The following is a 23,818-nucleotide window of genomic DNA, read 5'->3' as shown; positions in this document are numbered from 1 at the left end:
GCTTAACTAATCTTTGAAGGAGCTAGTCACTAAAGAGGCAAATTTCCATCCGTTTAATCAACACATTTCTATAGCTTAAACTAATGACCAACTCTAACCTCTCATTACTCCACCCTGCGGATGTTTCTGTGCTTCACACTTAAGCTGGTGTTAAATGGTATATCTGTATGTACTTAAGGATGAATACATATTGCTGGGTGCATGCACAATCACAGGTTTTATTAGCTGTTGTGTCCATTTGTATATCTGAAAGAATGCTGTGGGCATCTGAAAAACATGATGTCAGCCACGGTGCTATAAATTGAAAATAAAAACAATTTCAGTTGAGATTCGTTTGTACTGAGTAAATTAACAGAGAAGCTTCTTGTCTGACTGAATCCATCTAACAACACCATTCTGTTAATTATGTAGGGAATAAGTGATAAGAAAGCTAATTACAAGCACGGAAATATCTCTCTAAGTTCAGACAATATCATAATGAATACCAAGACACAGCAGAGCAACTGGAGTTCAGCTTCTGTTAAGTTTATCACTGTTATTTTGACAAGATGATTTTCTTTGATTTTAAACTTTTGTTCTGGGTTGTAAGCAGAGCTCATAAGGCTGTAATGGCAATAACTATTCCTCATGGAAACCTCCAATTTAATTGAATCAAGAACCTTGAAAATGAGCCAGGATTTTTCTATAAGATGTAAGGCATACATTAAGGATTGGGAATGAAAGATAATATGTTATTAATGGTTGCAGGCTTTCAGTTCAGTTCCTGTAGACCTCTACAGGGTTAATTTCAATTAGGCTTTATGGTTCATTTCCATAAGGAATAAAATGTTGCTTATTTGATCTTACTAGATATACCTTCCTAATGTACTTGAATGCCGTCTCCTGTAAATTATTAAGCAATTCAACAAATTTGAAAAATTATATGGAAATCACTTATTTTCATATCAGATTCATTCCATTGCCACAATTTCTATAACTGTTCATATCTGCTGATAATTATTGGTCTGGAACAGAAAAGTAAATGCTCAACACAAATGCTGGCAGCCCTGAAATCAGTAGTGGGATTCTGGTAGGCTGGAAAGGCTGCTATTTCTTTCTTTACCCACCAGAGAATTCATGGACGGTTGGATGACTTCCTGAGGATCAGATAGACATCATCCAAAATACAGACCATGCTATCACGATTCAGCGCTCATAAATAATAATAACAAAGTCATTGTAAGAAAAATCTTTTTTTTCTTTTTGTTTGTTTGTTTGTTTTTGTCCTTCCCTGGTACCTTAGCATGGAGGATTAAGACTCAAGGGAAATGGACACTATTAGCCCTGCTGCTAGAAGAGGTTCCTTTTGGAAAGATACAATGCGCAAAGCTGTGTGAATAATCTGAGTAGCTATTCCCATATTGACTTTTTTCAGTACCCATCACTTCACCACCCATCACAGATACTTAAATAGCTAGTATCATCATAACTCATGGCATTTCCATAGATTTTTAGTGAATTTAACCTCGTGACCTTGATATTTTACAGATTGGATAGTAAAGCACAATAATCTAACATAACCAAATAAAAGTAAAAGAGAAAATCTGTTACTTATCCAAATGTGCTGCACTTATCTTCCTGTGATGAATATAAAGTTCACTAAGAGCTGACTTGAAAAACCCTACCTTTCCAGATCAAAAATTCTCTATATCTTAAATTAAATAACTCCCAGTGCATACCTTGTTATAATAAACTAGTGAAAGATAAATGTTTTCCAGAAGCATAGATTCATCTCTCTTTCTTTGTCACAAGAACAACTCATCTTCATTTCCTGGGCATGGGTCCTTAAAGATAAGACTTTCATTCCAGTAATATTAGCACCTGTTTAAAGAAAAAAGCATCAATGTGTTTCAGTATGTTGTCAACTGAAAAAAAAAAAAAAAAAAAGAGTAAAATGTGCTAAGAGTTCCTGGATTGAGTCAATTACAACCATCTTTGTGCAAAACCCATCTGGTTTCAACACGTGTCTTGGAACAAGAAACATTTGTGTTAGATGGGGATGGGTGACTGTTTGGATACTTCTTGTCAGACTCGGTGCTCATGTTCATTTTAGATAGCCAATTACTGGGGGCCCCAAACATCGTCCTCTCAGCATGCCAGGTGGATCTGGTGCCGGCGCCCTGCTCAGAAGGCAGCTGTGCAGCAGCTGTACTAACAGTGACAGCCGTCACCGACTTTGCTCAGGATGGAAACCGCGTCAGCCACATCAGAGCCGAACCAGTCGGACACAGAGATGTGCTTTGGAGGGCTCACGCCTCAAAGGATGTAAAGGTGGGGTCCTAAAATAGTTTGAATAATGTATCAAATGTAAATAGGAGGTGTAGTAGCAGATAAAATGAGGCAATGATAAACCTTAACCACATAAACATTTGGGGACCACTGTAAACCAACACAACTTCTATACATACCATGAAAACTAACAAGTGAAGTCTTTCGCTTTAACAGATTTACGTTTCATTATTAGTGAGCCCATCAGTAAGGCCAACATATGAATTATACGTGCAACCAGACAGTGGTTTGGAGAACAGCTCCCAGAAAAGCAGAGGAAAGGCAGTGCCTTGGAAGTGGAAAGGAGGAAAGGGACTTGGCAGTGCCATGTTCAATTTGTGACCATGCCAAGAATCACCATGACACCTCTGATGACACACACAGCCACTCCATTTCTTCACTCATCCCTGCACAAAATGTCCAAAGGAAGGATAATGAGAATCAATCACAGAGGCAAGGCAGACCATCCCCACAGGGAGCTTGGCCAAGAAGCATGACGAGCAGGAGCTGGCTCACTGTCCATGGAGCTGTTCAGAGCCACAGCTGGGAGCTCCAAGAGCCATAATCCCACAGCCCAGGGGAATGAGAAAGGAGGTAGATTTGACTCAGCTAAAACTCTCAGAGCAGTGGCATGTCCAAGCTGGTGCATTTGAAGGAACTGAAAATAAGCCCCCAGTTAAATCTGTAAGTTCACTGCCCTGATTCTGGTGGATTTACTCATGGTAGGATAAGATAATGGGACCAAAGGAATTTTTGTCTTCAAATGTGAAATGCCTTGCATGTGCTTATTCCCTCTCTTCTCCAGGACAGCCTTTTTTCACACTTTCAAAGATTCCTAGAGCAGAAATTGCAGCTAACTCAATGTAGTGCACTCACATACTCATATTTTTTCTTGTAACTTAAGAATGCTTTCCATTAAAATATGAAAATGCAGCAAATGTGAAATGGAATTAATCAATTTTAATAATAAATTCCATCTATCTCGGTTAAAATTTGATCTATGGATACATAATAGCCATTACTTTCCCTCCTCCCCAATTTCCCCACTGCCGCTTTGCACTTAATTAGAGGTATTAATGTAAAATTGTTCCTGCAACACATCAAGGAGAAATCCATGCATTAAAATCCACATAGCATTTAGTCCTTCAGACTTGTTCAAATATGTTTCGTTTATCTTAAAATGGAATGGAAATGGTGGGCAGAACATCCCGGCAAATTCAGACACTTGGGAAAAGAAAAATTTCTTCAGCAAACGAGGCTGCCTGTGCCTAAGACTTGTATCCTTTGCTGCTACCATGCAAGAAAAAAGCAGAGCAGAGAAGGTTGTGGTCATGGAGAAAGTGGGAAAATTCAGAGATACTTCTTTACTTCACTCCAGTAAATACAAATGATATGATTGATTTCAGATCAAAAAGCTGTTCAGTCCTTCGTTCCTCCAGACAATCACTTTAATAGTCTGGGATGCCAGACACCTGTGGGTGTCTAAGCAGTGTCTCTGTGTGATGGTTAAGGGACATTTTGAAATATAGATGACGTATTGCCTCAGGTGAGGAATTACATCAGCTACTGTGCTTCTATCTTCACCCTCTTATTCATTTATTTAATTTCACCACTGTTCCTAAAAGCTAAATTCTGCTTTATCACTAAAAGGTTGCACAAGGATATAGTGGCCATTCTTCTTACTCGCTCTGCAGTCTGTGGCAGTACTAACTGAATTGCACCTCTGGATTTCTCATGGGCAGTAAGCAAGCAAGGAATTAACAGCCCTGACCAAGAAATAAGCCTGGCAGGCTGGATATGGGGAAACCATAACACTTCATCACTTCTATCACTGTGACTGGGAGCTCTTCATACTGCAAATCACTGTATACCCCAGTTCTGCATTTCTGGGAACTGGATGGTAGAGTATATGGCCCTGACAAAGTGCCATCTCCAGTGAATGAGGCAGTGCAGGCCCAGCATGACCCAAGGTTCAGATCTTGCGACTTAAAATGCCTGATCTCTGTGTTTTAGAGACGCATATACTTCTTGGAGGCCACCGGGCCTCTTAGATCTCCTCTGTGGCCCATTTTATGTTCAAGTAACAACGAGTTGTTCTATTAGATCCTTTCCTCTTTTGTTCAGGTGCCAAATGCAGACAGCTCCACCAGCTTAGTATGGGCCACCACCACCAGCACCCGATCAATAATGTGCACATCAAATATATAAATCAGCCATTCATATGCTGTATCAGGAAATTTAAGGTCAAACTACGGGACAGACAGTGACTATTGCTAAAATATGCTAATGCTACTTAATTACAGCATACCTTCTACCGTACTTCAGGCATTAAAATTAGTGCGATTTAACGAGCACTCTTCTCTCTTGATAATTTCACAGAATGATCTACTTCTTAGCAAAAAAAGTTTATTAGAAAAGCTTCTCTTTTCACCAGCCAGCACACTACATTGGGTAGAATGGGAGCACTTTGAACTCCCATATTGCATGTGATTAAACTCAGTTGCTTGAAAGCAAAGCCTGTTTTGCACCCACCTGCAATCATGTTTTAGAAGTCAGATTTTAGTTTGTACTTGACACATGAATCTTGCTCCTAATGTTTTGTGAGGAGTGGTAATGAAGAAAAACTGCTGTGTAGACTGTATTCATTACGCATTTCATTTTAACTAGGTCACAGTTCAAGACCTCCCAACAGGGAACTGCTACTCTTTCACTGATCCACACATTATCACGTTTGATGGATGGTGAGTATTCTACTTTGAAATAATTTGGCTCAATTACTGCAGTTTTCAGTTTCTGAATATAGCATGCATTTGGTTTTACATTAGAATATCAAAAGAGTGTTGTATTGGTTTGCTTATAGAATTAATGTAGTGCCTCAGTAATGCGCATGGTTTCCTCCCAGCTGTTTATATTCCTTTTTAACAAAAGAACTGGAAATGGACTAATCTTGAAGCTGCAATGGTTTTGAGAATGAATAATTTTTTTTTATAAGGCCAAGGTCAGGCTCCAAAGTGCTCTTTAAACAAAAGTGTCATTGATGACTTCAAGAGGGTTTCTATTCCAGGTGGCATAATGTTAGAGGTACCCGTTTCACCTCGGTGAGCCATTATGTCCCTGTGGTAGGACCACATGTGGGAACAGCCTATGTCCTTCCCAGGAATTTAGTAATTCCTGACAAAAATTCTCTCAGTTCAAGGATGCTTTTCTATTTTCCTATCCATTTTCATATTTAGCTTACCGAATCTGCAGCTGTACCTCTGCATGAAGTTGACAGTCATAGTCACAATCAGGAAAAAGTAGATAAAAATGGATGCGCTGTCTCAGATAAAAGAAGTTCAGCAAATATGAGGGGCAAATATCAGGGAAAGTGTGCAAAAAAGTTGCAAAAATAGTTTTACTTCCTTCTGTATTGTCCAGCATCCTCCTGCATAAGCTGCTTGGAGACTTAGTGAGCCAAGGGTGGTATCTTTGTGTTTAAAAATCTGTGCTGCACCCTAGCTATTCAATGTGACAGAAAGTTTTTAAAGTTTCCATCTGGCACGTTTGAACCAAAGTTACTAATATTTCAGATCACATTCCATTTTGTCATTCTGCCGTTAACCTCCTAATGGCACAGATAATGACTTTATGAGCACAGCATCCACAGGGGCTCAGCAGGAGTGATATTCTAATTTTGATATTCTAATGTCCCAGTTTCAATCCAGCATGCTCTGGAGGCAGTGGCATGTATTTGTCAGAACACAAACTCTAAAATGATGTTAAAACTGAGGAAATCTCTCGATTAAATGAGGACAGTGGCTCCTTTAAAGGCTACACAATTGCCTCAAATAAAGATATTGCCTAAACTGAATAGTCTCAGCCAAGAGGTTACTTCTGCACACTTGGGACTTTCCATTTTCCCTCCTTCTTTGATGCACATCATCTATAACGTGGTCAAGCTTTTGAGTTCTAAACATAAAGAAGCTGAGGAAAAGCTAAGAGTGGCACACAGATATCCACATGCTTCTTGGTATCCGCCATTATTTCAGTTCTGTATATTGAAAAAAGTTAGAATACTATTTTAGAACTCTCTATACATTTATGTTCTAAAATATTCCCTTCTGATTTAGGGTGAGGACCAGACAGGGACCTAACAAGCTGCCATGTTCAGGAAGTCATAAAATTACTTCTTGGTATGGTGGAATGCTCTCAGCCATGTAGAATATTTTACATAGCTTCCATAGGGAAAAAAAAAAAAAAAAAGTCTGAAGTAATATAGAGAAATTTTATTTGAACAGCTGAGTTTGGAACCCTGTTTCCGACAGCACGCAGAAATGTTTCTAAGCAATTTACAATTCCATCTGAGCACAGGGAGTTTGGGAGCACCCATCCTTCTGTGGCATCCTGCCTCGGAGGCAGCAAAGACCCAGAAACACCTGGCCCCTCAATAACCACACATTTCTTCACTGTGGACAGTCATTACTACTCTGCCCAGTGTAGCTTTAAATGAGCCACCTCAATAACCAGGTTATTTCACTAAGATATATCACTTCTTGATACTCAGCCAAGTTTCGTACCCATCATTTCACAGTCCCATTACTCCTACTTATATTCCCATTTATTACTGTAAATAATATCTCTTTCAATTACTGTAATGATTATGTTATCCTATTAGATGTCAGTTAAGCAACTTCTCTGCGTGCCTATCCAAAAAAATGCTAATTTGTTAGGAATTATTTTAAAACTCTGTATATAGGGTGTGGGGAATGCAATTCCTGTATCTTTCAGGGTACAAACTTACAGTCTATAGACAAAGGCTGACACAGAGCTACGGAAGTGAAGCGTTCCCCTTCGTCATGAGAGAGTATGTGGGGGGAAACTACCAAAACTGCCTCTGAGATCAACAGCAGGGTATCCAGTAAGCAATATCACCCAGGGAAATCACTCCACCTAGCATCCTGTAGGTCAGCTTACCGGCTCTGCTGCTGTGGCAGGATGGCCGTCAGTTGCCTCTTTGGCGCCTCTTCCATCCTCTCTCTGTGGAGTCCTGGGGAAAACAGCATTAATTATACTAGCTAAAATCCAGAGAGAGCTCTTCCTTTTATAGTAAAGTAACTTCTAAATTAAACAAATGTGAAAGCCTGGTAAAGCAAAAGCATAGCCCTCATTATTAGTTATGGCACAGCATAAACATAAAAGCTTTTCCTGACATAAATTGTGGGTTCTTAAACATGAAGTGAAGTATTAGCTTAAAACTAAATATGGAGAAAATCCTTGTAAGGCAGAATATAAAAAGGGAAATATTTCTTGATTCACAAACTATATATATCATCCACATTATATTGCATTTTACCTTAAAAAAACCAAACAAACAAATACACACAAAAAACCCCCTTTTTTTAGGATTTCTCACACACACAAACCCATCCATCAATATTATAACAGAAAGAATGACACCATTTCCTCATAATGACAAAATCCCTGGCTTGTAAGGCTCCATGCCTGTGGGTGGCATTCATTTTTAACAGCATTCATCACAGTAGCCCACAGATAAGTGCTGGTCATGAGCAGCCCTGACAGAAGTGCTGCTCTTACTTGATAACGAGTAGAAATTCCCAAAGCCTCCAATGGCTGCTGAAGATAACCCAACAACTGTAGGGTTGAGAGAACAATGCAACTCCAAGAACAATGCAGCCACTCCTTAGTGATGAACTCTGAAATCAGAGGACATCCTTCAGTATCACCCTGCCCTTCCGAGGGTTGCAACAAGAGTAAAGTACTTCTTACTTGCAAGGAAAGAGGGAGTCCTGAGGAATATGTCAACAAATAAACGTATTCATCTTGGGACAAGAACTCGATGCACTCTTTGAAAAATACATACATGAGGAGGGAGGAAACCACATCCAGTACCCGCGTTGCTATAGGCAATTAGGGAAGCAGAATGGGGACGTGCACTACGAAGAGTAATTTAGCAACAAGCAATAGTATCTGGTCACAAAAATATGCAGAGCTTCCTTTTGCAAGACTTCCAATAACTTCTCTTCATGATTTTAGCTCCACAAATCTGCAGTTTGATTTCTCAAATGTTGTCCAAAGAATCATTATCACAATTACAGTTGTATAAACATCACAAAAGTTTACCTGATTACATTCAATTATCCATTTGTGTAATTCAAAGGCAGCTGTAAGCTCCAATTTAGATACATTGCAAGTTTGTTATATGCTGTGCAATCTGTCATGACTTAACTGAAGGACTGTAAGTGACTTCCAATAGTGTTGGACTGGGTCCACTGTCAGCGCTTATTAAGCAGTAAATAACTCCCATTGCTGGAATGTATATGCTAATACAGTCTTATTTACCAGATATATCTGATTAATCTGGATGCAGCCATTTCAATGCATTACTTTCCATCAGCCTCTCTAAGTATCTTCCTTTCAGGCTCTTCCTGTTGAAATGTCTGTCAAAGGAAACTGAGAAAGGTGATTCTTGCTAAATTTCTGGCTTCTCAGTCTTTCCAGTGTAGAGGTCCAAATGCACTTGATCTTACAAGATTATTTTTTATGTTGTCCTTAATTCTAATCAGTCTTAGCAGAAGCATCTGCACAGCATACTTAGGATTTATGTACCTGATTAGAAAATAAGATGAGGCAAAACCATTCAATATCATATCATTTTACGGCCAACTTCACTAAGTTTTTCAAGATGAAGTATAATGTCAAATGTGGCTTCTTGCAGAGAAAAGCAGTTGGAGTTTAAATTCTTGCTGCGTTTTCAGGTACACATTTTTCTATGGCTTTCATTCTAGAGAGAAATAAAATGCAGATATATGCATGTTAAACATTTGTTCTTGAGCCAAAATACAACAAATTATTTTCTCATCTGTACAGAAAGCATTCACTGACTGAAAAATTATTGATGTTTTTATGACACAGCTTAAAAATAATCCTGTTATTGAGTTTAGTGGTTGATTTTTTTAATTTTTATTTTTCGAATGTTGAGTTTTCCATTTTCATTTTTACTGGAAAAAACAAAAATGCTTACGACTTAGTTTCTGTTATACTTATTCTCCTAAAAATGAAATTTAAAACTAAGTGCAGTGCCTTAAAAGGAAGCAGAAGAACCCACTGCTTTTACAGACAGCAGCTGTTGGCTTATGTGGAGAAATCTCCAACCACATATATAAAAAATACAGCCCCTATTTTCTTTACTTTTAAACATCACATGGCAATAAAGTAGAGTAACAGTCGAACAAGATCATGGTATGAGGAAACAGAAGAACAAGGAGAGAAGGATGCTCTTGCAGGTCTTATTTTAGTTGTATCTGGTCTGTGCAGAGGGGAAACACCTGCAAAATTGTTTTGCTCAGGTGAAGCAAGGAATTTCATAGAGAGAAGAATGAAAAGATTGTTCCACACCATGCAGTGCTTTGGCTGACAATCCCTTTAGAGAGGAAATGATGGTTGCAGTAAAGTTGTTCGGGGAAACCAACTTTGTTTTCACAGGCTTGCAGCAGTAGTCCCTCCCTCTCCCTGGAGGTGTTCAAGGCCAGGTTGGATGAGGCCCTGGGCAGCCTGGTCTAATATTAAATGTGGAGGTTGACGGCCCTGCATGTGGCAGGGGGGGTCGGAGCTTCACGATCCTTGAGGTCCCTTCCAACCCAAGCCATTCTATGATTCTGTGACTCATCTGAAATGCCCAGCCACAGACAGACTAGAAAAAGTTAGTGGTTAGTCACAGAGGAGGTTTTGCTTTGAAGAATATCATGCTGTAGACCATCCAGTTAGAACCAAAACATTTTTTTAAGGCCTGGGAGAAGGAACTTCTTCCCATTTGCTTTTTTCAAATGTTTATCCTTTTTATCCATACCTGTTGCCATAGCAGCAGCTCACAGACAGCAACCAGGTTTTCTCAAGAATTCTTCTGCACTCCCAACTAATAACAGCGATTGCGTCAACTTCCTCATGGTACTGGAGAGATGCTTCCATGTCCAGGCCCTTCCAAGGCAGCTATGGTGCTCCATGTGGATGCGATGGGTCTCTCAACCCTGGCTTTGTTTCTCCTCATTTAGGCGTTACGATAACTATAAAATCGGCACCTTCCTTTTGTGCCAGAGCACGTCGCGGGCATTCGAAGTGCACGTCCGTCAGTGGGACTGCGGGGGACACCGCTCTGCCACTGCCTGCAACTGTGGGGTGGCTGCACGGGAGGGGAGCGACGTCGTCCGCCTGGACGCCTGCAGTGGGCACTTTCGGGACAGCAGGCCGCAGCTCAACGTCCAAAGTACTGAGGCATCGCCACAGGTCAAAATCCTAACGTCCTACGGAGGGAGAAAGATAACAGTACGTGGAGATTTGAGTACTCCCATTGTTGTCATTGTTAAAAATGTGAGTTTGATATTTCCAAATTATTAATGAAGCTGCTGAGAAAGGTATCCATCTGAAGCCATGAGAGCGCCTGCAGCAAAATGTACTGGAAAATGAGACATGGGGAAGAAGCTGGTGGAAGCATTGGTTTAACCAAGTGTAAAACAAACAGAACGAGGATTTCCAGAAATTTCTCAGAGACACATCAAAGTGCCAGTATTGTTGCTTACCAAGCTGCTCTTGGTTCGCTCATGCTAGGTACTGCTGAACCCATAATCCAAATTTTGTTGCAGAGCTTCACAATATAGATATTGAAGTAAGAATCACAGGTAAAACAATGCAGTCCTAGATTAAGAGCAAAGCAATGTTAGCCAGATACAGACAGCACTCAAAAGCCATGAAAATGAGCAGCAAATGTGCAACATTTGCTATAAAGTATTTGCCTAAAAACCTTATCTGACCATAACAAATTTTGTATGAATTTCTCCACACTAATCCAGTGAAATCGCTGGAAGAATAAGAGTGGGCTGTATCAAGGGGTTTGGTGGGGAGGAGAGGGGGGAAATTACCACCAGGAAGATAATTTTATCCTCAACTTTGTCATCAAGATTTATTGCCAGGAGACATTTTGGGTGAAGATAGGTCCACAGCAGAGCCAGAACACTGCCAGGGAGTGCCTGTGTTTGGCTGTCCTTGCAATCTCACTTGGAAAAGATCTTGATGAGGTAGTAATGGAAAGTCTGTTAATTACAGAATAGAGGAAAAGCGGAAAGCAGGCTGTCATTTCATTTTGCAACTGAATGCAATACAGTTACTGTTTTATTACTAGAATAATCTTAGCAAGAAACCCTATACTCATTTGTACCTCATGTAAGTCTCAGTGATTTCCTTTGTGTTTAAAATAAATTAGGACACCTCTGGTATGTGAATAGGAATGCTGCCCTGATCTGAATGGAATTGTAGACAACAAATATAGTCCCTGAGTTACCACTATGAGCAGCGCATCTCCATTTGCTCAGCATTACTCCTTTCTGCACCGGTTTTCAGTAGCCCATCACCTTCTTCTCTTTAAGCTGAGGTCTCAAAAAAATCTTCTTGAGAGTTCCTGCCAGCAGTTTTAAATCCAGGTGGTTTAAGAAAACGTGGGCTGCGGTCAGCTCCTCCTGGCAGATGGCTTGCCTTGCCCAAGGGCAGCAGGAAAGGAAGGGTTATGGACTTCTGAAAATAAATCCACCTGGAAATACCCATTCATGCAGCACAGAAGGTTGAAACAGCAGTTTTGACCTTAAGGATTTCATAGACGGCCTTGTGGGAGATGCTCATCCCAGTAGGAAAGCACATAACTCAAAGGTTTTTCTAAAGGAGGAAACAAAATTCTGCCCAACACTATGTTAACTGCAGTTGTTCTGCTCTATGTATTAAAACAATAGGCTTTTTAAGCTCCCTTAGAAAGGAAAACATACAGCCAAGGTCTCAAGCTCCACAAAAGTGTTCTTCTGGTTGAAATGAGGGCAGAGAATCTAAAATGGACAAGATTGTTATTTATTTCAACCAAGATGTAAATCTGGGTTCCAACATAGAAATACAAACATAAGTTATTCACCTCTCACTGGTATTAATAGGTTTGGTTTGGAAGAGAGTATAAAGGACCAAAAAAAAAAATCAGAAAGAAAAGCAATGGGCATTACTTGGCTGAACCAATTATTCTCAGCCAGGAGTGATTTAAAAAAATGAAGATATTTAGAAATCATTGCAATGAGATGTTTCCATCCATGTAATGTGCTTTTCAAAATTAACTGTTAACATTTAATTGTGGATCAGAGTACTAAGGTTACTTATCCGGATACAGCACTCTTCCTCCCGGCCCCAGCATGGATCGGTTTCACAATCATTTTCCTCTTACCTAGTAAAAAAAAAGCAAGCAAACAAAAATACAATGCAGTTGAACAGATTTGTTCTTTTTTTTTTTTTTAAATTTGTTTGGACCACCAATCTGAAAAATCCATTATCTGCACAGCTACTTCTTTGTCTTACCCTCACCCTTTTTTTTTCTTTTAAAGGTCAGTATAAGCCTACCAGAAGTTCTTTAATGAGAAAATTGCTTTATCTACTTTAAAACACAATCATTTTCTGGGTAATCCAGCCTTGGAAAATGAAACGATTTTTCAGAGGGAAGAAAGCTGTTTTTCAAGACTTGGCAGTTTATCTAAAAGAAATGATTCCCTGGCAAAGACACGAGGGTGGTCTATTCTCATGGAAGTTGCTTCAAAAATTATCTGGTAACTTACCAGTGGGAAAATCTCAATTAACTTAATTATTACTTTAAAAAGAAAGTACTTACGTGGTTTTTTGTTTATGTAACACTGTCAGAGGTTAGCAACATAAGAACTGAAAACAAGTTAAATAATAGCACAAATAAATAGTTGTAATGCATCTAAGTGATCTTAAGTAACCACCAGCATCACGACATTTCTGCTTTGATATTTTCATTTATAGAAAGGGACACTTTTTCTTGCATAAAAAAGCTCAGTAGTGGCTTTGATTCACTGTGTTTTTCTGTCCATTCAGATCCTGTTCCCTTCAGGAGCGTTCATTCGAGCCGATGTGAGCGAATGGGGAATGGGTTTGACAGTGAGGACACCAAGCAGTGACTTCAACAGCACCAGAGGTTTGTGTGGCCTCTTTGATGGGATCGGTCACAACGACTTGAACAATGTGCCTGAGGAAGACTTCATAGAGGAGTGGAGGTACAAAGTGAGAAAGGATCACAGGCTGGGAGACGCCCTATAGCAGTTATTCCAGGGATGCTGATACACTTATTTCATTACGTACACCCCTAATGACCTGGAATAGGGATCAGCTTCATCAGACAAGGGAAGCCTGGAGGCCCTATCGTCCAAGCAGCATGGTGGCTGGTTTTTCAGTCAGCACAATGAGCATCAGCAGTTACCAAGGAGAAGTTTTATATTCATGAGTCATGTCAAGTTAACAGCTGTGTTAAGATCCCACTCAGCTGTTAAAAAAAGATGCAGTTCTCACCTGCACTGGAAAATGTAGATAATTGACAATAGGGATTAATTAAGGGTTTGGTATTTCCCTTGTCCTTTTATTCCTGAACACTAATTGCAATATGTGAGTATAGGTTAAATGTTACATTTTGACAGAGTGTGATAATATATGTACCATGCTAAAAGTTAATATCTACTCCACCGATGATGATGGTTGGTTCTAAATCCTTGAACTTCCTGAGAGAGATAGTATGGAACCAGAGCCAGGAGTCCACAGTTTAATTCCATATTTTTGGACTTAAAACACACCTAAAGGGTCTTTCCAAAACTGAAATGGGTTTGATCGACTGTGTAGGTTTGTTTGTGAATTGTGTCTTTCAAATAAGGAAAAAATAAGGTGGACATGGCCAGTTTGTTTACCTGTGAAGCTATCTCAAGATCATCTCATGCCATGACAGTCATTTCAATTCAGTATGGGAAGAGCATGTGAAAACTTGGCACAGTTGGATCAAATCCGAACTGTAGTTTGATGGGTCAGCATGAAACTTAACATCCTACTTAATCTGTGCATGGGAACTTAGCACACAATAAATGCAACAAATTTTAGACTTACTGCATTTCAGATTACGAACAAATGCTTCTACCATATTCTAGATATATTCGACCAGCCTACATAATGGCTATCTAATGGCAGTTTTGACACGGAGTTACTAACTGTGTTACTTGGAAATCAACAGCCACCTCTAATGCCTTAAAATTGTAAGGATGAGTCAGGGCTTGCTTCTGGGAAGGCAAAAGGAGAAATAGTTTGGTGCGAGAATGACAAACTTCTTCCTACCTGAAGGTAGGTTAACAAGAGCATTGGGAGCAGCTGTTCAAAACAAGTTTGTTGAAAGATCAGAAGCCAGAGCAGAACATAAAGGAATTCACTTATAAAACAGTGAGGAATGTACTAATGCTTGGCACATGTGATGGAGGATACCTTCAGGAAAGGTATAAGAAGCTGCAGCTATGTGAGCAGGGCAACAGGGGCAATGAGTTTAATTTTGGCAAAGATGGAGTCTCAAGGACTCTTCAGAGCCAGATTCAGAAACCAACTAAGCCAGCGGAAAGCTACTACTACATCCAGGAGAGACTGGATCGGTCTCTGATCCACCAATGGAGAAATGGTGCAATAAAAAATACAGCCTGCAGGGTCACTGTAGTGCTGCTGCTTTTAATTTCCTTTTAAATAACACTTAAAGCATGCTATGCTTTCTGCAGCTCCTGAAGCTAGGCTGAGTGCTCACCATCTGACAGCTCAGTTTTTTCACTGGCTCCCTCCTTTCCCGAGCAGCCAAAAACAGATCTGTTTTAAACACTGGCTTTCTGATGCAATATTTAAACAATAAAACAACCTCAGAACTTCCCAGTCTCTAAATAGCACTTGAACAAGAAAGAGATGAATTTTAAAACATGTATGTTAGGTAGATAGAATTTTTTTTTCATACTTTCTGCAGTTAGTTACAGAGAAATCAGGAGCACCACTATTCACTTTGGACTCTTGCACTGTATTAGCATCCAGTTCACCTTGAAATATTTGCTTTCAGATCTTCCTTGGTTATGGGCAGCAAAAAGCAGTATTTGTTTAGTTATCTTGTGCAGAGGCCCTTCCTAGCTTGCAGAAGTCTATTGCCTGTAGGGAAGCACAGGGGTTTCCACAGCCTCAAGCCTTTCCAAGGCATACATCCCCATCACATATGCCATCTTCAGCATATACTGTTAAAACTGGATGAAGTCAAATCTGCTTTCTACAGCAGTATCTAGGATTTGTCTTACAGTGTTGACAAATGCTTTCACCTTCCTGAACCCTCTATATTTTGGCTGCAAGACAAAACTGATGCCAAAATAATTTGCATTTTTGGTAATGTTTCAAATTTGTCTGGAAAGAAAGGGCTGCCAACTATTGAGACAAGAAGCATATAGTTTTCTATGGAGCTTCAGGATTCCTCTTGCACTGCACACATAAGATCATGAAATTTCCAGAGAAACTTCAATCATGGCTGTTTATTCAAAGTGAACTCTCTAGAAGTTCATCCATCATGAAAGCAGTAGTAAATTTAAAAAAAAAATGGAGAAAAAATCACCTTTCATTATGTGATATACTAACCCTACAATCAAAAGAAAACTGCTTTGTATCAAAAGAAAAGCTCAAAGAAAGTGCCTTTAGAGGACAGAAATGAAGTATGCCAAGAAAAAAGAAAAAGACACAGAGATCCAACTCTTAGAGGAATAAACTCCATTCCCCAAGCTATATCTGAGTCACACTAGAGACAAATCCAAAGCCTTATTTCATGTCTGATATGCAAAGGGCAACCTGTACCTTAGAAAAAGTCCTGCAAAGTGACATCCCACAATTAGGCATTGCTCCAGCAAAGCACTTAAGCATCTGTTACCAAAAAGTTCCAGTTTAGTGCACAAAAATGTACAGAACAACTCAAGAAGGGCAGTGCATAAAAAAATAAAGAAAACAAAGATTTAAGTTAAGCATTTTCTTAAGTACTTCATTAGATTGAGAATTTATACATTCCTCAACCTTGGGGAAAAAAAGTTTACCTAGCAGCGTAGATCAATTTGTTGAAAGTTTCCTTTCTCTAATCTCATTGTATTTTTAAACCAGAATACCTCCGGGGAAGAGTTTATTTGACAAAACTCCAGCATCTTCAGAAGGGAAGCAAAGGAAAAATTACTGCAGATGCCAGAAGGAGAGCACAAAGTCCATGCCCTTGGTAAAGACGCTGAATGCCTTTCAGACGCAATCTCCTGGTTGTCATTATGATAACGTGGATTACACTTTTGCAATCCCATATCTGGATGTTACATCAGAGTTTGTCACTCGCTCAGGCAAAGAGTTTGCTTCAAGAGATGATGGGAAACAGTCGCCCAAGTCTTTTGATCAAAGATCTCTGCCTAAATCAATCAAAAAGCGAGGTAGCCACGAGGAGCAATTAAAACCCTTCTCACATAATGCTTCCATGAAAAACAACAGTTCCCTTAACTTTACCAAGCCATCAGAAGAACTACAGAGACCAAAAAGACAAGAAGACTACTTTGAATACTCAGCCCCTCACCCACTGCATAGCCCAAGCCAGACAGACACAGAAAGCTTTGCCTATTTTTTCCCAGAGGATTATTTTGAAGGGATTCGGATAAAACTCCCACTGGGATGGCCCACTCCCAATGGCCTAACCTCCGCCAAAGCTCAGGAGATTTGCCACCGAATTCTTGCAAATTCCACCATTGGCTTAGTGTGTAAGGTTCTCCTGGGAAAACTGATAGATGAGGCCATCAATATATGCATGTTAGATCTGCAGCTCAAGGATGACGTGGCCTGGGTGAGGGCACTGATAGCACTTTTGGAAAATGAATGTGAAAGACGAGTGCTAAGGAACAGAGGTAAAGTGTTTCGTGTTGGAAGCCAGCCATCTGCTACCCAGGAGGAAATCCTTACCATTCTCCGCTGTCCTGCTTTCTGTAACGGCAATGGACAATGTACAGACCTGGGCTGCCAATGCTTTGAAGACCACAGCTCCTATGATTGTAGCACTGCCAAAAGTAAGTAAAAAATTCTGTTTGTTCCTACCCTAGCCATCTTTCCATGGTATTAGAGTTATTAGGTAGAACATCTGCACAGAGTTGTTTGCTCTTCAAACAGTGCTACCAGTAAGATATTTGATGAATTAGTAATCAGTTTTTGACCTTGAAGAGCTGATCAAAATATGTGGTTGGCTGGTCCTTCGCTTTTTCGCCTCAGTAACTTCTTAAAAATGGATTTTACAAGTCCCTTAGCAAATTGGTTTTGCAGAAGTGATTTTCTTTACATCTGATCTATCACCAGCATGCTGACAAGTAAGTTTCTGACAAAAAGAGGGTCCTGTTCACCTTGCGGTCAATATTCATGTTAACACTGTACAGATACTCTTTTCTTTTTTTTCCCTGATCAACAGAGAATAAAATGGGAAAATGAATTTTATACATTGTATTAGTTAAAAGAAAATAAAATTACATGACAGAATGAACAAGTGAAATGACCAAAGCCATAAAATAGCCACGGGACCTATTTGAACCTGCAGACCTGATTACACAAATATTTTTGAATCACCTTACATTTACACAGGTGACTTTCCTACTAGATTTGTTTCTTCTTTACAGTTCAACCCCTCAATGGATAAATTTAAGTCCAGTGTGAGTACTGATGGCACTTGAAACTTAGCACACATATAAATGCTAGCATTCCTTTCAAAAGGTAAGCCTTGCCTCAGCAAACCCCATCAGCTTATGCTCAAAGTCACAAAGGCTCGGCCACACAGTCGAGTTCCTGCAGCTTAAGAAGCATTCTGCAGCTAAGCTGAAATAACAAGGTATGCTCCTTCATCCATCCCAAATGTGGGGGAAAGCCTTTTGCTGTGTTGCTGAGCCTACTAGACATTATCCTGTATTTAGGACAGTGAAAACTCCTATCTAAGGTCTGTGCCTATGGCTTAGCAATATCTCAGACAGTCCCAGAGCTCAGCAGCACATCTGATGCTCCCAAGACACTTACCAGCTGGGACAGGATTACCCATATTCTTCACAATAAACATGTCTTCATTGCACTGATTTAAAGTGGCTTTTTGTTAATGGCATTTGCTTCTTGTTAATGGCAAGATAAAATTTATAGGATCATTTCCTACCTTTCCTAAACTTCTGAAGAATTCATTCTCATTCACACAGAGCATTGACACCAGTGACTGAAAAGCAGTCTGAGAAATTTTGCAATAATTATTCAATGTTTAACTTCATTCTCTGTGATACAGTCATGGGAGGGGAGTTGCTTAGAGCAGATGTTTAAATTTTATTTTGCTTTTCTATGGTTGAAGTACTTCAAATTGAAGGAAAATAACTTCAGAATGACCTTTCAACCAAAAGCTAATGGCACCTTGTCTTCTTGCTGTTACATCAACTATAAACAAGGGCAAAGCTCAGAACATGCCCTGGTACTGCATGGGGAGGAGAGTGCTGCTCCAGTTCTCCTCTTCTCCCAGCCTCCACTTTGATCTGTGATGAGTGAGAGTTGTCCTAAGGACACTGAGGTTTGTCGTTGCATGCTCAGAGCAGCCCCAGGCTGAGCCAGGCTCCTAGGGCAGCACAACGGGCTTTGGGCACTCAGAAGAGACACACCACTGCAATTGGGAAAATATTGTCTGGGTGCAAGCTTGTTAGGGGCACAATGAAATTAATACTCACTGCTTGAGCAATTTGTCTAACAAAACACAGAGGGCCCTCTTCCAAAATTCCCATGCACTTTTCCTAGCTTCTCAAGGCAATAGGGTGTGCTCTCTCACACCCTACACAGACCTCAAACTACACTGACTTTAGTGCTGCCGCATCTGTAAACCCACAACTGCCTCGCTCTGAGTCTGTGCCCAGTTAGCACTTTATTGCAGCATAACTCGTGAGGACAGCTCTGAGGCTTAACGCAGGCTCTACAAAGGGCACTTCTCCCAGCTCATTCACCAGGTCAAAGAGCAGTAAAATGATCCATGTCTGTTGTACATTATGGCTTAATGCCACCTTCCCCAAGCCCTCGCTGCATTGCAGTGCTCATTACAGCTAAGAACCTGTATTTTTTTAACTAATACCTTGAAATATTTTCTGCAGATATAAACTTTAAGTACAAGTATTATTTTTCATTTGAGAAAACCTACAAAACACATTCATAATTACAGCCCAAGAAGAGAAGAATGCTTTCTAGCTAAGTAAAGAGAGCTCAGAAGAGAAAGCATTAAATACAAATGTAGTAGAAATTGCCATGTTGAGCTACCACTATTTATTTTTCTCTTGAGGGAAAGGTAGGGGCATGGCTTTTCAATGTGCAGACGTCTTCCCAAGGGTGCCCCTGACCTGGGGAACAATTCCCATTCAATTTTCTTTTTCCCTATCATACCAGTGATATGATATAATGCCTTCTCATCAACACCTGTCCATCCCAGAGAGGTAAGGCGCAATCACCCATGCTCTACTCCACATCCTGGGTATATTGGAAACTTACACATTCGTGCAGAACATAAAACAAAAACAGAAATCAAAATGTCACAACAGGTTAGTGGAATTCACTTCAACAGCTAAAATCTTCTCTGCCAAATATAGATTATTTTTTTTCTATTTGCAATCTGTCTGCCAGCTTGTGCAGAGTAAAGCCCAGACCATACAGCGCATTTCATGATAGACCCCATAGCCCATGGAAACCCCTGAGCTGTTTTAAATATGAAAATAAGGATCCCAAAGAGGAAATGCTGGTACCCAAGTATTCATGTAGACAATAAAACTACTTAGCAATTCCACATCCTAAAGAAAATATTTGTTCAAAATATTTATCCAAAATATTTTACAGGCTGCTTCTCATTAAAATGGGAGAACTGGGATTTAAAAATAGCTGTTTAATTAAATGCAGCTTTCATTTAATTGTATTTATTTTCCCCATAAAATACTTTAAAAAAATCCATCAACATCTGGAAAAGAATTGGGAACATTTTTGATTGTTTGGTAAAGAAGGAATCTTCCCAGAGCACGTCACCCAAAGCGTCCTCAGTTTTTCCAAATGACAGATGAGTGGAAGGCAGTGTAAATTTTCCTTAATGTCAGTGGTAACAGTATGAAGATTGTCATTTGTTAGTCCCATTACAGGGAAGGGCAGCCAAAAGTCAAAGTTTTAGACTCTGGAACCTGAGTTGATTTACTTCTTTAACTTAGAGGCACTGGAATAGGTTGCCCAGAGAGGTGGTGGATGCTCCATCCTTGGAGACATGCAAGGTCAGGTTGGATGGGGCTATGAGCAACCTGCCAAGCTCTAGGTGTCCCTGTTCACTACAGAGGAGTTGGACCAGATGGCCTTTAAAGGTGTCTTTCAACTCAAATGATTCTATGAAGTTTGTTCCAGTATTGACTGTGGAGAAGGAAGAGCGCTGTGATGGCATAGAGTGAAGCAATGTCATGTACTACAGTGAGCTCCATGCATTGCAGTCTATTAATGAATTCATTTCTGAGTGACCTCGAATACATTTTCTCCATTCCCCTATATAGTAATACAGAAGCCATGTACCTATAAAAGTACCTGATCTTGGAAACACAATGTAAAGGAAACCTACACATCCAGACAGAGGTCAGATGTCCTACAAGGAGAAATAAAATTTGAGTTCTGGCACTTCAATCACTTGGACATTATAATGCTTAGGAAAGGTCAGCTAGCTAATTCAGTACAGACAAACAAGATATAAGTACCAGTGCGAGCTTCACCTTTAGCTGTTCTTGATTTTAGAGTTTTATTGGCAATGTTCTTTTAAGATATCTGCTCCTTTTTACATTTCACAGGCAGAAATGTACTACTCAAACAGCATATGATGTAACATCTATTTGCAAGCAAAAGTACTGCAGTACGGCAGAATAATGATGTGCTTCTTAAATAACAGTTCAGAAGATTGGATGTCCTCAGAGTCCTGCTGACTGTCACTAAAGCCAGGATTTCACACCAGAAAATGCTATTAGAGATGAAGAATTAAGATTAATCTCAGAAATAAAGCTGCATCTTCTAACGGGAACAGCTTGAGCTCCCTGACTGGCAGCTCACGCAGCCTGACCTGTCCACTGAGCGCGGGCAGCCCTCACGGTGCAGGCACAAGCAGGATAAGCCTTTGGGCTTTTTTGCTAATAAGCACAGGTTGCGTAGCAAAGCAAGAAAAGGAGTAGAAATTAAGAACTGATTTAGGGTTCTGAAGGACACGTGAAACTGCTGCCTCTCAATTTCTATAAAAGAAATCAATGTCTTGAATATGACAGAATGTCTTTTATACACTCTAAGTTTAAATGAACGTATTTTAAAAAGAAAGAAATAGAAAAAAAAAAGTATGTTGATTTTGGACATGTTAATATTTAAATTCCACTGCTAGGAAAAAGTTACTTTCCTGCATTACATGAGTAATGAAGGAGAAGGCAACTCCTTTTCTTGGCCATATATTCTCTCATTAGCTCCAAAACAAATCTCCGTCTAATTTTCTCTGGCTGAAATTTTATATGTGAATTAAAACTCCCCCAAGATCGAGGAGGCCATCAATATAATTCAAGTATCTTTTCCAAGGTCACCCAATCTCAGCTACATTGCCAATTCATAACAATGTGTTCTGCCACTGCTTTTGACCAGCACACATACACGCACACTAAAAACAAAGATGGCCACGTGGTATTTTTTAGGGATCAGGATACAATCTGTAACATATTTGGAATAATTTAAAAGGGAAAAAAAAAATGGATAAAGAGGGAAGATGCAAAGCATGGCTTGCAGGCAGCCCTACTCCCTCGCTCTGCCTGCCTCCAGCAGGAGCGGTCCAGGTGGCCGGAGCTATAATTATCCTCCCATGAAAACTGCAATTTGGAGCTGAAAGGCACCTCTGAAATTTGGCAATGCTCCAGAAGCTCAGACTTTCTTAATGTTGCTTAACATTTCATAAACCTCCCCCCCCAGCCCCGACACCTGTATAAGGTGCTTAAAATGTCGTTACCACCTGTAATTAAACGCAGAATCCAATTACTGCGTATAGCAAATCAGGTTGGTGCTTACCGTTTGTATATATTGACCATGTTGATTATAAAAAAAAAGAAATCAGGACTAGTAAAGCACACTTAGAGGAATGTAATATGCAGATTGTATGAAGCTCTAAAGAGCAATTACAAGATAAAAGGTAATGAGGAATAATAAGGACAAATTAGTTTCAGTGAAGTAATGACACTTGAAGTTTAAATTTCTATGTGGAAAGTTCTGGAAAAAATATAGCCAGCAAAGAGAAGAAGTGAGCAAAAAGGAGAGTGAGAAGATGGAAAGTTAACACTCATCTTGCACACTTAGAGACAGAAAATCTTCACATTACAACATGTGTCTGCCCATTTGGATATTGTTACTATTAAATTCTGTGAATCCCAAGTGCATTTTCAGCTATACAGGTCCCTTGAACCCATCCACAACAGTGGGATGCATAGACCTATCTTAATTTATAGACCTATCTTAATTTATCATATTGCTTTCAGTCAAGTTCTCTTCATATGTTGTAATTAAAACACTAACTGTTTTAAAATAAAATTATATTGAGTAGCAGCACTGGGTCAGATGTTACAGGCCAAAGGCAAGGACTTAGAATCATTGAATCATAAAGGCTGGAAAAGGCCTCTAAGATCACCAAGACCAACCCATCCCCACATGGCCAGTGGCCATGTCCCTCAGTGCCACACCCACACATTTCTTGAACACTTCCAGATTCATGAGATAAGTACTGGATAGATCTCATGGTTTATACAATTATGTTTGATTTTAAAGCTTAATTCCTGTTCTTAAGGGTGAAACATGAAGGAGCCACTTAAAGGTTTAAATTGTTTTGAGATCCTGAGGTAAAAGGGGATAGTGGATTTGAGTTGTCTAAGTCAAGCATCTACTCTTCAGATTTTGTGTTCGAACATATTGACTTTGTAATAAATATTTCTCCTACTTCTATCAGTTCAGTGGTCTTTACACTCCAGATCATGGTGCCATTATGGTTATTTAAGGGCCGTTAGTCTGTCAAGTAAATGGCTTCTCCTCAGATCACATAATGCATGCTTTGCTGGCGTGATACTTCACAGCAGCACAGAAGGAGTCATTAGGGTGTACTGGGTCAATAGAAGCTTGTTGTGCATAAATTAGTCTATACAAAGTATAGAACGCATACCAGACTCTTCAACAAAAAGCAGTTAATTCCTTAAATCAGTAGGACGTCTACAAAGAAACATACTGCTCAGCAGTGTAGAGGTGGTAGCCTCTGCTACCAGCCTGCAGTGCTGGTATGACATACCTTCAGTGAAAAACCAAACCATTTATATCTCCATAAGTGCTTCAGAAATAGACAAGTGTTTGAAATAATGGAATTTCTCTCTGATTCTCTCCACAGGAACTGACTGCTTTTTAAAATTGCTCTGTAGATTAGTAAATAAGCAAATACACACCACCAAGCTTTTGGCTGATGGGGCAAATCCCTTCATATGGTCCCTTTTCATATGGAAAAAGCAATGTGCTGTAACAAATAATTGTATCAATTTCTCAAAATTAGATTTCAGAAGTT

General features: G+C 39.7%; 1 protein-coding gene and 1 long non-coding RNA gene across 6 annotated transcripts in view; one reads left to right on the top strand and one right to left on the bottom strand.

Annotated features, from left to right (window-relative positions):
• Window positions 1-23,818, top strand: part of LOC424300 (von Willebrand factor D and EGF domain-containing protein-like) — a 162,952-nt gene that overhangs the window by 56,148 nt on the left and 82,986 nt on the right. For all 3 annotated transcript variants that reach the window (XM_040703814.2, XM_025152679.3, XM_040703813.2), the window contains exons 7-11: window positions 2,093-2,310; window positions 4,975-5,048; window positions 10,356-10,626; window positions 13,219-13,397; window positions 16,318-17,252. In XM_040703814.2, the coding sequence (XP_040559748.1) occupies window positions 2,093-2,310; window positions 4,975-5,048; window positions 10,356-10,626; window positions 13,219-13,397; window positions 16,318-17,252 (1,677 nt within the window). The remainder of the gene's footprint in view (window positions 1-2,092; window positions 2,311-4,974; window positions 5,049-10,355; window positions 10,627-13,218; window positions 13,398-16,317; window positions 17,253-23,818) is intronic.
• LOC107053858 overlaps window positions 1-23,818 on the bottom strand; it is a 132,636-nt gene that overhangs the window by 50,593 nt on the left and 58,225 nt on the right. Inside the window, exons 1-7 of one of the 3 annotated variants that reach the window (XR_005861409.2) lie at window positions 18,371-22,024; window positions 17,149-17,243; window positions 10,881-12,553; window positions 10,154-10,604; window positions 8,428-9,088; window positions 7,261-7,333; window positions 1,719-1,860 (exon numbers count right to left, since the gene is read on the bottom strand). This is a non-coding gene — a long non-coding RNA (uncharacterized LOC107053858). Of the gene's footprint in view, window positions 1-1,718; window positions 1,861-7,260; window positions 7,334-8,427; window positions 9,089-10,153; window positions 10,605-10,880; window positions 12,554-17,148; window positions 17,244-18,370; window positions 22,025-23,818 lie in introns of those variants that run through there. The other 2 variants (XR_006939860.1, XR_005861410.2) reach the window with 2 other exon arrangements.

This window comes from Gallus gallus, chromosome 7, assembly GCF_016699485.2.
Source record: "Gallus gallus isolate bGalGal1 chromosome 7, bGalGal1.mat.broiler.GRCg7b, whole genome shotgun sequence".
In the NCBI taxonomy this organism is placed as follows: domain Eukaryota; kingdom Metazoa; phylum Chordata; class Aves; order Galliformes; family Phasianidae; genus Gallus; species Gallus gallus.
The sequence above is the reverse complement of the archived record's forward strand: the minus strand, read 5'-3'. Positions and strand labels throughout refer to the sequence as shown.